Genomic DNA, 12,858 nt, shown 5'->3' with positions numbered 1-12,858 from the left:
TAACACAACGTATCACGCAGGTCTTTTAACCCTTTACCAGACTGACAGTTCTAAAATGACAATCGAATGTCAGTCAGTAGGTACTCATCGAAAATAGAACACATGTTTGAAGTGCCGTATGTGGGAAATATACAGTGTGTGTCTTTCATAACGACACTAATTTTAAGGGCTGAAAGTATAAGTCCTAATGAACTGAAATTAGCATATTTAGTTAAAAAATAAAAAATAAAAATTTTCATACAAATTAATTGGGCACGCAATGTATCAGTAATAAACTTTATTAAACTTAACAATTGACATGTGATTTCATTGAAATTTCGCTCTTAGTGACATCCTGACACCTATTACAATTACCTACATCGTACATGTCGGTGACACTTTTGATTGACAAGACCGTCAAAAATCATGACAAGTGACCTTGTTCGTAAGAAAAGGACTTAACCGCCCTGCTATCGCGAAACACTTTGCGAAGTTTCTCCTCTCTTTCTCACTCACAAAAGTTGCTTGAGGAGAAACTTAACAAGTGTTTCTTAGTCAAAGTTCGATTAACGCTAGTCTAGCATCTTGCATAGCTTCGCCATACATTAGAATCATATCCGCTAATTCTTGCGAGGTATAAGGCGATGGTCGTGGCATTTTGGCAAGACAATTATGACATGACAATTTCATGAAAAGTCACCTAAATTTACGTCAACCTACCTGCATCCTGTCATACCAGCCAGTGCCGTCAAAGATTGATGTAAGTAGGTAACTTTGTGTTAACTAAGAAGGCGGAATCAGATAATCGTTTCGTTTAAGTACCGATTGACAACTTCACATTGATTGGGTTGAAGTGTCAAGATAACATCGAGTTTGTTGATCAACACAGACATTCCTAATAAATTTAATAAGCATGTTTGAACTAAGTAATGTGATTTCTAAGAAGTGATAATAAATGTATGTGCAGTGATTTTTGATATCAGTCTAGTTCAGCAATATTGCGATTCATAAATGTGGTGGCTAAGACACAGAAAGATTTGTTGATGTAAATTTGTTGTGCTAGTGTGGTCGAAATCGCGTATGTTTTAAATTGCAGTGTTTTCTAGTGGATAATTCAGTAAATAAGTTAACGTCGGCAACAGTTCCGAGTTACTTTAATGTTTTGATCGAATTTAAATGGAAACGAAACTAGCTCTTCCTCTCTGAAACGTCAAATAAATGTTTGCATTACATTTATGCTCGAGAATTTTTTAAAAATTAATTACTCTTAATAATAAAAGGTAATCGTTATATTCTTTTGATAAAACTGTTAACAGCACTTTAAACTATCGTTACTTACAACCAATGTCGTTATGAAAGACACACACTGTATATCCCGAAGATTGGTAAAGGGTTAATTAAAGTGCGTGTCCTGAGTTTACTTACTTTCCTCGTTCCACTATGGCAGCTTCCGAATGAATTAACCGGAGTTTGCAGTAACGGAATTAACGGATGAATAATGAGCGTTATTTCTCCAACAACGCTGTTTTGATGCTTTTTATCTTTCATCTACGTGAGAAATGAGTCTGAACGTAGGGTTTTAAATTTGTCGCTCAAGAGAGATATGACGCGATTTATACTGTACATTATGGTGATGTAAATCATGCTTTTGAATATTCAGAAAGCTAACAGATTTGTGAAACAGGGGCCAACATCTGACAAAAAATAACATAGTTAAGCAGGTACTGCCTCGAAATTAAATGTCGCTCGCGGTATTTTTAAACCATCCAGAAAAGAACATACCATATTAAAAGCCGGTAATGCACTTGCAAACCCTCTGGCGTGGCAGGTGTCCATTGGGGACGGTAACCGCTTATCTTTAGGCGATTCGTCTGCTCTTTTGGCTCGTATACCATAAAAAGAGATAGCGTCTGTGGTTACAAATCGCGCTGTGACAAACACTTCTCGCGGCGTCTGATTTTTGCAGGTGACCTCTAAACACACTTTGTTTTTACCTCAAACATTTATGTAGGTATTATAATTTTACTAATAAATATTCATTCAAATGTAAAAAGGGTCATTTTTTTTATGGACATATTCATAGAAAGTGAGTGAATGTGTATCCGTGGTAAGACAGAGAGAGCGCCGGTTTCGCAAACGGCCTCTGGACTCTCATCGGCCTATTATCGAAAAATGTTCCAAGATGGTCCAAAACCTCTTACACTTTGATACTAACCTATAGTAATGCGTGTCCATGTTAGTTAACGAGTCTTCTTTCGGCGTGGGTTGCGGTGAAGGTAGTGACAGCGCCGGCCTCGGCGAGGGTGAGGGCTCGCATTCGGCCTCTGAAGTCTCTTCGGCCTCTGTGCTATCTTCGTCGTCTAGGGCTGCTGTTGTGTAAAGTTCGGGGAAGATTTCACCTGCGGAAAGAAAATGGTTGTAAGTACGCAAGTCATATTAAAATTACATTAACAACAGAATAAAAAAAATAAAAAAAGACTTAGTATTTATCCCGGGCGTATACATACATAAGTATAAGTGATCTCTTTCAGTTAATTTTATTAAGCAATATTGCAATAACTATATACATTACAGGAATATTTATTAGTTAGGGCCTATAGGAAGAGAAAAGACATATTTTTTTATTAAAAATCTTGTTCATAAATAACCAGTTTTTCATGATGCCTGCAGTTAGTGTACATAGTTAGATAAAGCACATTGATTTTTTTATGAATCATCTATTAAAATGTTAACTAAAATTAAACATTTTCATCCAGACTTCATAACTTTATCGAATGAGAAAGTTACAAAACAAAAAAGTCGACACTCGTCCTTAACTTTTGATAGCCGAAAAGGATTTGATTTTTTTCCCTTTTTGTTTGGAGTTGAGCAGTTTTAGTTGAACACTCATCTCGTTCTCATTTTTTAAAATTTAATTGTTAAATGTCGATAATAATACACAATTGTCATTATGTCGAATCATTATGAATTTGACGACCGGTCTGGCCTAGTGGGTAGTGACTCTGCCTGCAAAGCCGATGGTCCTGGGTTCGAATCCCAGTAAGGGCATTTATTTGTGTGGTAACACAGATATTTGTTCCTGAGTCATGGTTGTAATCTTTGTATATAAGTATGTATTTATGTATATAAGTATGTATATCGTCGCCTAGCACCCATAGTACAAGCTTTGCTTAGTTTGGGGCTAGTTTGATCTATGTAAGATGTTCCCTAATAAAAAAAGAAAAAAGAAAAAAAAGAATTATATCCCTTCGTGTGCCGAAATCTGTCCTACTCGTCTACTTATAGTATAACGGTTCTTGAGATAGAATCCGCTGACAGACAGACAGGCGTATTCGGATTTCGAGATAATCACAAGATCTTGAGACGATTCAGAGATCAACTAGATCTACATTAGATACCGACTAGATGTGACTTGGATATCTGAGTCATAACTTGTCGAAATTGTTCAAGAGGACCTCCAGAATCGCGGAAACGTCAAATTTGACATATCTATCTTACAAATATCTTTAAATTATCCGTATCGTAACTTGTTGAAGTCTAGTAGAAATCTAATTCATTTTCCGAATCGAGCCGAGACAGACAGAAGAACAGGGAAAGCTTAGCAAATAGATTCCGATTGTCACCCTTCGAGTAAGAAATCCTAAAGGTAACGTTCGGGTGTCAACTGTCAGCTTGTGTCAACTTGACAAAATGAGTGACTTCGCCGCCGCATTTTACTGCCGCGATTGTGCCATTCATTCCGTCACTAATTTTATCAAGAAAATTGACAGACACAACGGCGGTAACAACGAAAATGCAACAGTACTTAAAGGTGACAGTCCATTTCCAACGAAAGCAGCACTACTATTCATTTTACTATGGAAATTGACAATAACACCGACGCGTTCGTACTAGTAGTGCAGCTGCGGTCAGAAATGGAATGTTACCCTATGCAGGCTGCAGTTGACATCCGAACTTCACCCTAAAAACGACGAATCCCTGCCACCTAAAGGAGCTCCAGACGTATGAATGAATGTTGTTATTGTGCAGTGGCATACTTTAGCGGCGAAATTACTAGACGTACGAACAAACCGACAGAAAGACATACAGACAATAAACATACATAATGACTATGTAGCCCTAAAAAAGGGCAAGTCGGTTTAAACAAGGGCAAATCGCTTTCGTAACGAGGTCGAGACGTATGAATTAATTCTGCGGAAGTCTGGCAACAATGCGCGCGCACAATGACGCCTTGCTATTGTGCAGTGGCACACTTTAGCGGCGAAATTGTTGGACGTCAACAAAGAAGTTACGTAACTAGATAGATAAGGTGCGGTGGGGTTATGTCGTTAACGAGGGGAAGTTCGAAAGGGGGATGTGAATGGGCCTAATATTTGATAAACAATAATTATAAAGATTTTTTAACCTCTTGAGTCTCAATGTCCTTATACTAGAACTAATTCATTGCAAAGAAATTTAAATAATTAAAGAATGGTACAGAAAGGCATTTTGTTTAATTTCGTTAGTTTTATTTATATTATGGTATAGGACGCAAATTATGGACCCCCGCCACATGTTTGTGTGTGTCAACCGATACTCGTCGAGACAATTTTAACAATCTCAATCACATTAAGGTTGCGTTGTTTCATTACATAGATAGTTAATGTGGCCACCCCCTGCTTCCATTATAAGATCAGACCGATGGAGTAACATAATATTGCATTATCAACCGACTAACAGTTTTTTTTTTTAAAAAGCTGTTTATACTATAATGCATTCCTGTCAGGGATGCAGTGGGGGTAGAATTTTATATCTAAATGAATAGTTTTCATAAAGCTTGCTCAGTTACATCAGACTAACAAACGATATCCGTTGTAGAGAAATCGTGACGTGTGACTTTCGCAATCCCATTCTCCACTCACCCCAAAACATCTTAACCCCAACGCACCTCACAGCCACCTAGATAGGTATCGGAAACTTTCGGTAAATATGGTAGAACAAAAGCTTGCTTTGTGCGCCATTACGGCGCGTCCACAATGGCGCGGTTTGTTTGCGTTCGTTCTTCGCGCGCTCATTACGGCGCCATTTGAGAACGGACGGAGATAATTAATATCATTCAACCTTACCATAAGACCGCGGCTTGCGCTAGTGAATGATCCAGAATGACGTTTAAGGTGCCATCCAGATTCAGACAACACTAGCATTACCTACTGTTAATAGATACCTGGGATAAAACAGTACAAAATAGAGATCTAAAAGTTGATTGTTTTTTCTACGTGTGATAAAGTATAGTGATCTCACTAATTAAATAATGATGTAGGTAGTTAATTAAGTGATTTTAACAGAGACTAGTAAAGTTCGTAGATCTTTCTACAAATATGTTTTTTATTCAACATTTCCTTTAGCGTCCCGGTTCTGCCCCACTTTCCCCTACCCGTTTCGTGTGTATAGGTACACTTAAGTATGACATTTTGAAATGAGAGCGTAACTATAACACGCGTATTCAGTGTCAAAAGTGACGTTTCTGCTTGAAGAAATGTCACTTTTGACACTGACAGATCTAATCCATAACCATGATGCTCCTTGACACCACCAGGGATCCTAGGGCTGGCTCATTCCTTGGCCAAAGAATTGGAGTTGCCATCCAGCGGGGGAATGTAGCCAGCATTATGGGCACCCTTCCGCAGGGATCGGATCTGGGGGACTATTTGTGTTAGTTTTAATTTAGTTTTTATTTAATTATAAGTTATTTTATAAGGTTAGTTTTAGATGTGTTGAAATGTATTTTTTTGTGTAACTATTTTGTCATTTGACAATTTGACAATAACTAATCTAGATCTAATTCATAACCTGTTATTAAAATCATAATACGCCTGATTGTTTGGGGGCGGCTTTATGGCGGCGTTTTCGACTGGTGCGAGCGAGATGTACTATGGATTTACGTAGTCACTAGCCAAAGCAGTCGTAATATCATGGTACAGGGTCCTTTGCCCGCATTGAGGGTTACGTAATTGTGATAACTAGTGATGTTTGGAAGTTTGAAAAGACAAAGTTTTTCGCAGACTGAGCTCACATTTCGATAAGGGAATTGAGAGTCAAAGAAACAACAGCAGGCAAATTCATAAAGCTTAACGATAATTAAGTTTCATTTATTCAGTAGGGTTCCCTACCCAAAGGGTAAAAACGGGACCCTGTTACTAAGACTCCACTGTCCGTCTGTCTGTCACCAGGCTGTATCTGATGAACCGTGATAGACAGTTGAAATTTTCACAGATGACGTATTTCTGTTGCCACTATAACAACAAATACTAAAAAGTACGGAACCCTCAGTCGGCGAGTCCGACTCGCACTTGTCCGGTTTTTTTTCTGCAAATAAAACGTTGCTCAAATCGGATGTTACAAACATAGTTTTCGCATTAACTTAAATTGTAAAAAAACTCAAATTATATGCCTGTCATTATGTCAATATGTCGTTTCTTCTTTAATTCATAAAAATATTTTGACCTATATTTGGGTTATTTAAGTGCCTCATGCTCTTGGTGAATGCTTCATAATACGTCGTCTCAGTATTTAATTTGTCCCTTACATCTATCACTAGATACAATACAATAAACATAAAATCAACAACCATACATTGTTGTATTGGTGAATTTTCGTCTAGGGATGGGAATATCCCTTGGAACTCTCGAGTATCACTTTACTTTTACCCCGACATTAGTATCACTTACAGGGGGACATGAGGACCAGCAGTTTGACAGCTAGCTATCGATACAACTGTGCAATTTGAGCAGGGTTTTCTTTTGTTTATCACTTAAGGTGACAGTCCATTTCCAACGACAGCAGCACTACCATTCATTTTACTATGGAAATTGACAATAACACCGACGCGTTCGTACTAGTAGTGCAGCGGTCAGAAATGGAATGTTACCCTTACACTGTGTAGCTACACTATATGGTAATAACTATTGAATTAAAAAAAGAAAACACCCCTACGCTTTTTTTTCGCATAATGCCAAAATTATTTTATGTTAATAATGCAGTTTACATCATTTTGAAAAAGTGCTGATACTCTTATAACTGGTAAATCAATTTTTCTCAAACAAAGCAAAAAACAACCGCGAGGTAACTCACTTTAACGTAAAAAGCCGCATCTAAATCGGTCCATCCGTTTCAGAGCTACGATGCCACAGACAGACATTGGCGTCAAACTTATAGCATCCCTCTTTTTGCATCGGGGGTTAAAAAGTAAGTAAGGTATTGATGAGCTTTCGTCAAGGGATGGGAATATTCCTTGGAACTCTCGAGTATCACTTTACTTTTACCCCGACATTAGTATCACTTACAGAGGGACATGGGGATCAGCAGTTTGACAGCTATCGATACAACTGTGCAATGTGAGCAGGGTAAGGTGGGGTTACACTATCATTTATTTGGAATCCCCATGGCTCCATATTGGGTTGCATACAAGTTTAGGTCATATCTTTGATGCGCATAACAACTTGTGTCATAATCATCATTGCGCATACAAATGAAAAGTCATATTATATTGTGTCATACATTTTTAGCCATAATATTTGATGACATACTCAGCAGTTGTCATAATTTTTTTGTGCATATAGGTTTTGATTATAATGGGTTGACGAAATTTAGCTACTCCTTCTCAAATTAAAATTCGTTAAAATTAAATATCTCCATACCTTCGAAACCAGCGAAATAAATTTTCTGAATTTTTGGCCATTTAATCTATAAACATATCTCAAAAAGAAAACACTCGTATGGTACCGATACCACTATTTGTTTAGGCGCGAGCTATCACAACTCCGCCATTTAAAAAAAAATCAAAAAACCGGACGGACAAAAAATTTTTATTTAGACATAGAATCCAGTCACAAAATTTCACGAGATTCGGTTAAGAATTACAACCTGTAGAGGAGAACATCCGGACATACAAAAGCAAAATGCTCCAGTCGAAACGTAGACCTTCGCTACGCTCCGGTCAATTATGATTAGTTTCTTTTATGACCACTAAATATATGACTTAATTTTTTATGTCTATATTAATACTATGCACTGCAATACTTCGAACGAAAAACAATTATGGATATCAAGCAGATGACTTAAAATTTTATGCGAATTAAATTAATGACTACAAAAATTATGACAACTAATTTATGACAAAAACCCAGTTATGCTCAGGAATAATTCTAACTAAAGATTTTTATGACTTACAATTTTATACATAAAGTGTTATGACAATTAAAAATATGACAAAAGTTGTTATGCGACCAGAGGGAGTGAGAGGGAGGGAGGGAGGGACTGTTTGTCTTGCGCCGATCAAAATAAACTATGATAAGGTAAGTACCCCTATTAACGACCCCATTAAAATTGGCATTCATTACCGCGGTATATACAAAATAGCGTTTAATAAGAAAGCTTATTAACTTTCTTAGAATCTAAGAACACAGAAATAAAGCCTTATCGTTTGACTATCGAATAAGTATAACATTGCTACGAAAACATCACGCAAAAAAGTCGAAAATACTAAACTAACGCATCAGGAGCGCAAGATTTGGTTGCTCCATACTAACACGCAACACCTCAAGTAAGTAAACGCGTATTATATTTAGTGATTAGCGTAATAATGGTAAATATTATGGAAAGACTAAGACTTGAGATTGATTCTTAGTTATTATCTTTATGGTTCCCAAATACTTTATTTGTGATATTTGCTCGGCAATTGGAAAAAAATAGGAAATTAAAAACCTCGGTGTTAGGTTCCATTTTCTTTGTGTGATACCTAATTTCGAGGTATACCTCGGTAATAACGGAAACGGCATTTTAGATTCGGGCGATCTTATATTCATATATAAATGCACATTTACTTGACTTTTGATGTTATTCAAATATTCAACCACCTATAAAGCTAAAGAGCTATTAACGTGGTATGAAATCTATTCAATAACTCTTAATTTTGATGACAATTTTAGACACCTTCTCAGACGTTTTCTTAGAAACCCTTATATGAGAAACTCGTTCAAGTATTGATATAAAAACATAAGTATGGTTATAAAATTTATTTTTACCATTGTTATGTAATATTTGGAACCATCCATATTTATTGTATTAAAAAAATACAAGATAACTATTCATTTTTATTAGTCGTAAATGAGTTTTAAAATTATTTGAATTGAACCGTTTAACGATGGTTAGAAAAGACATCACTCGGTAATAAGCTGTATGAGAACCTAATACAGACCCACCCAAAACTTTCATGACTTCGAAATTAATAGGTTCTTAAAATACCTAATACTTTTGATAGTCTTTTGTATACCAGGTACATAATAATTGTTCTTAAAACCTAATTATGTACCGTTGCACACAATATTTTTTCTAAGGCAGCAAACATAAAATAAATATAGATAGAGAAGATAGTAGAAAAATATATTTTATGTTATTTTAATAACATAATAGACACACAAACATACAACATTAACATTAACTTACACAGATCTTGTATATATTGTGTAGAATATAATTGTGATAGGTAGCTTAAATTAACTATCTATCTGTTGCATAAATGATGGCAGGTGGACTAAAACAGTGACAGACTGGACACCTCGTAACGGCCACAGGAAAAGAGGTAGACCCAGAAAGCGTTGGGAAGACGTGTTCCGCGAAGTATGTGGACCAACATGGAGGAGACGGGCTATGGACAGAGAGGATTGGAGAGATACGGGGGAGGCCTACGCCGCTCAGGCGACTTTCATAAGCAAACGTGTTTAATAGAAGTAGAATTTGTAAATAAACATTATATAGTGAAACACTTTAAATAATATAGTACGTGTTTTAGATTTTAGTTATATTTAAAAAAAGTTTTATACTCCAAAAATTACAGTACAATATTTTTAAGTTTAATGTAATATTTTAAATTGTAATGTGTTTTATGATAGGCTTTTTTACTTTACTTTTTGGAGCAACTTGCCCTTCACGTCCGGTTGAAATAATTAAGTACCTATTTATTTAACGTAGATAGGTAATAAATTAAACAAGAATTTCGACAGCATCACACTTGCTCGTAAAGGGTAACCCACGATGTTTTTAGCGTTAAAGGAACCAACTATTTTTATTTTAAATTCATTAATTAAGTCTTATAATATGAAAAGCGTACTGTACTGATTACCTATACCATTTTTTATCCATTATTGTCAAATAAATAATATTTATCATAATTATGGAACTAAAAATGCGACGGGTTATCCACCCTCGTAAAAAGGAACCCACATCCGCGGTATTTGGGTAACAGTGGTCCATTACCACGGTAATAGGCGATTTCGACATTTTGGTTTTGATAATTATTTTTTCCTTTATATTTTTCTAAAACAAGGCCAGAAACTAAAATAATATAAACTTTAATTAACAAACTAACATAAAAAAATATGTCTTGGTTCATAAACCGTCGGTTTATGCTTAATTTTTGGCTCTTTTTCGAAAACTTGCTTAACCCCCTCGTTAATAGGGGTACTTACCTTAGTCTTACCCCACCCTACCTTGTATCTTTTAAGGGTTTCATTTTACAAAAATCGAGCACATGTCGGGATTTACAACCGCAGCGACGAAATGTTAAAAATCCGGGCAGTTGCTTTTTATCGATGTCGATAAGAAACCGGGAAAAGTAACAACCGTATGTTTCATTCAAAAGTTATCTCGAACATATTCTTTAATGCGCGAGAACAAGGTACACAATGGTATGTTCTAAAACATTTGTAACATACGGTTTACATGCCGGTGGATACCATTTGTATCCCAACGTCGAAAAATCGCAGTTTGTAACTCGCACAACATTGACACTCCATTCGGCTGTCTCTGGCGAATTGAATTTATTATATCCGCTGATTCTGACATACACTAAGAGCTAGATTTATAATACATTTCTGACACAAATTGAATAAGCTCATTAAGGCTTCTGTTGGTCGTTTAGGCAACGATATATTTAATATATAAAAGATAAAGATAAAAAGAAAAAAAATTGTTTATTCAAGTAGGCATTAACATATACGTACGTATGTAGGCATTCAAGTAGGCTTATTACAATGCGCTTATGAACGTAAAATAAAGCTACACCGGCTCCAATATAAATATTTGTATAATTATTTAAATAGGTAGATAGAAACACTTGTGACTCAGGTTTAAAATATCCGTGCTCATCACATGAATAAATTCCCATACCAGAATATACTACTGACTAGGTCATACCGGTCGTCATGTTACATGTTTGTTATGATATATGTGGAAAACGAGAAGACAAATCGCCTAATTGTGAGCAATTACCGTCGACGTCGTTAACATACTAATTTATTTTGCAATGTTCTCGGTGTCGATTGGCTTATCTGTAATGCCGGGTACATAATAAAAGGTACGATTTTACGGGGCTAGCTCTTCGTCTAAAACGCGACCCTTTCTGAATTGTGCTCGATTTACCGACTGAATATATGCAAATCGAGGAATGCCCCATTTCCTGCTGTAACTGAATATCGCGAGTGAGATTTGAATTTCGTTTTAAGGTAATGAATAGTGAGTTTTCATGAGAGAATTATCATAATAGACATAATAGTAGTATGTGGGTACAGTCAGCTATAGGTAGACCCAAATAATATACGTTGATAAAAGGAGTTTTTACGAATATTTTTCTTATTTACAAGTCTTTTACAAAATGTCACTAAAAATTAAAACTACAATCATTTAACTGGAACAAAACGTATCACATCTTCTTAAAAATAATCTTTAGCTTTGTCAAATGTCAAATTAAGTATAAATTTCTCGAAAAAATTACCTTTGCAGCCAACCATAAATGCAGCCAGTATTACAGCGTGACATTTTTGCCGACTGTCAAAATCGATAATTCTGCCCAGATTTTTGACATTTGCGGCAGATATGCAGTCGACTTAGAGCATTTAGAAACTGGAGACGTCATGGCTGTTATTTTCTGTACGAAACAGTCTGCCGATTTTTGCGGGGGATGGGACGTCAAATGTATTGCTATTTCTACATGATTTGTACGTAACGTACAAATAGCCATGTCAGTCCATACAAAAGTTTGCACAATTGTGGAAGTTTTTCGGCAGAGGGGTAAGCTCTTAAAAGCGACTCTAGTTATTAAATACTCTAAGGCAGTCGGCAGTAATGTCGCGCTCCTATTGCTGCAGCAACATTATTGTTGCAGTATTCTGCATCTACTTTCCCAATAGCTACAATGATTTTCTTTCGAACATTAAAAAAAAACATCTTCAACTAATTGAGTAAATGTCACATTTTGTTTCCCCTTCGCCAGCTGAAGAAGGATTTATAGATGTATACTTAAATCCTACTACGTAATAGGTGTTTAAGCACCGTACTTTTCTCATGAAAAAGAGATTTCCTTGTGTCTTTCTATTCGGAAATGAATCAGACCTTGACCGTCCGATAAGTAAACAATTTGAAAAAACTTTTTTATTTATGGCCCTTTTTATTCACGCCTATCACGTTTGCCTTGGTCCAAGAGGCAGGTTCTGTTTTGACAATTTGAAATGAGTTTGTATATTATTTTGATACGCCCTTGAGTCATCGTCGGGTATTTGTAGGAACTCGAGTCTTTTCAGTCTATATTTGGAGAATTCGACTTGTTTTTACGAGACTGCCATAAAAAAATACTTCCTGGTCTTTTAAGGCCCGAGGCGATTAGGCAGCACATTATGAAATCTTTTTTTAAACACTACTCAAAGGATCCCAGCTTCCGTGTAACTAAAAACTCCGTAAACAATTACATAGGTTAAATCTAAATACTTGTAGCAGTAACGAAAATAAGCGTTTTTGTATGGTGCTATGGTGTAGGTACCTACACAACCCATGAATTTTACGTTTTTT

The 12,858-nt window shown here is 36.0% G+C and overlaps 1 protein-coding gene and 1 long non-coding RNA gene across 2 annotated transcripts in view; both read right to left on the bottom strand.

Annotated features, from left to right (window-relative positions):
• LOC134790919 (neuroligin-1-like) overlaps positions 1–12,858 on the bottom strand; it is a 294,263-nt gene that overhangs the window by 20,563 nt on the left and 260,842 nt on the right. The window contains exon 12 of the mRNA XM_063761926.1: positions 2,195–2,378. Within this exon, the coding sequence (XP_063617996.1) occupies positions 2,195–2,378 (184 nt within the window). The remainder of the gene's footprint in view (positions 1–2,194; positions 2,379–12,858) is intronic.
• Positions 1–12,858, bottom strand: part of LOC134791044 (uncharacterized) — a 272,078-nt gene that overhangs the window by 33,292 nt on the left and 225,928 nt on the right. The gene's annotated exons all lie outside the window — the stretch shown is intronic.

The sequence above is a fragment of the Cydia splendana genome, chromosome 5 (assembly GCF_910591565.1).
Source record: "Cydia splendana chromosome 5, ilCydSple1.2, whole genome shotgun sequence".
Lineage (NCBI taxonomy): Eukaryota > Metazoa > Arthropoda > Insecta > Lepidoptera > Tortricidae > Cydia > Cydia splendana.
This window is presented reverse-complemented; position numbering and strand designations above follow the sequence as displayed.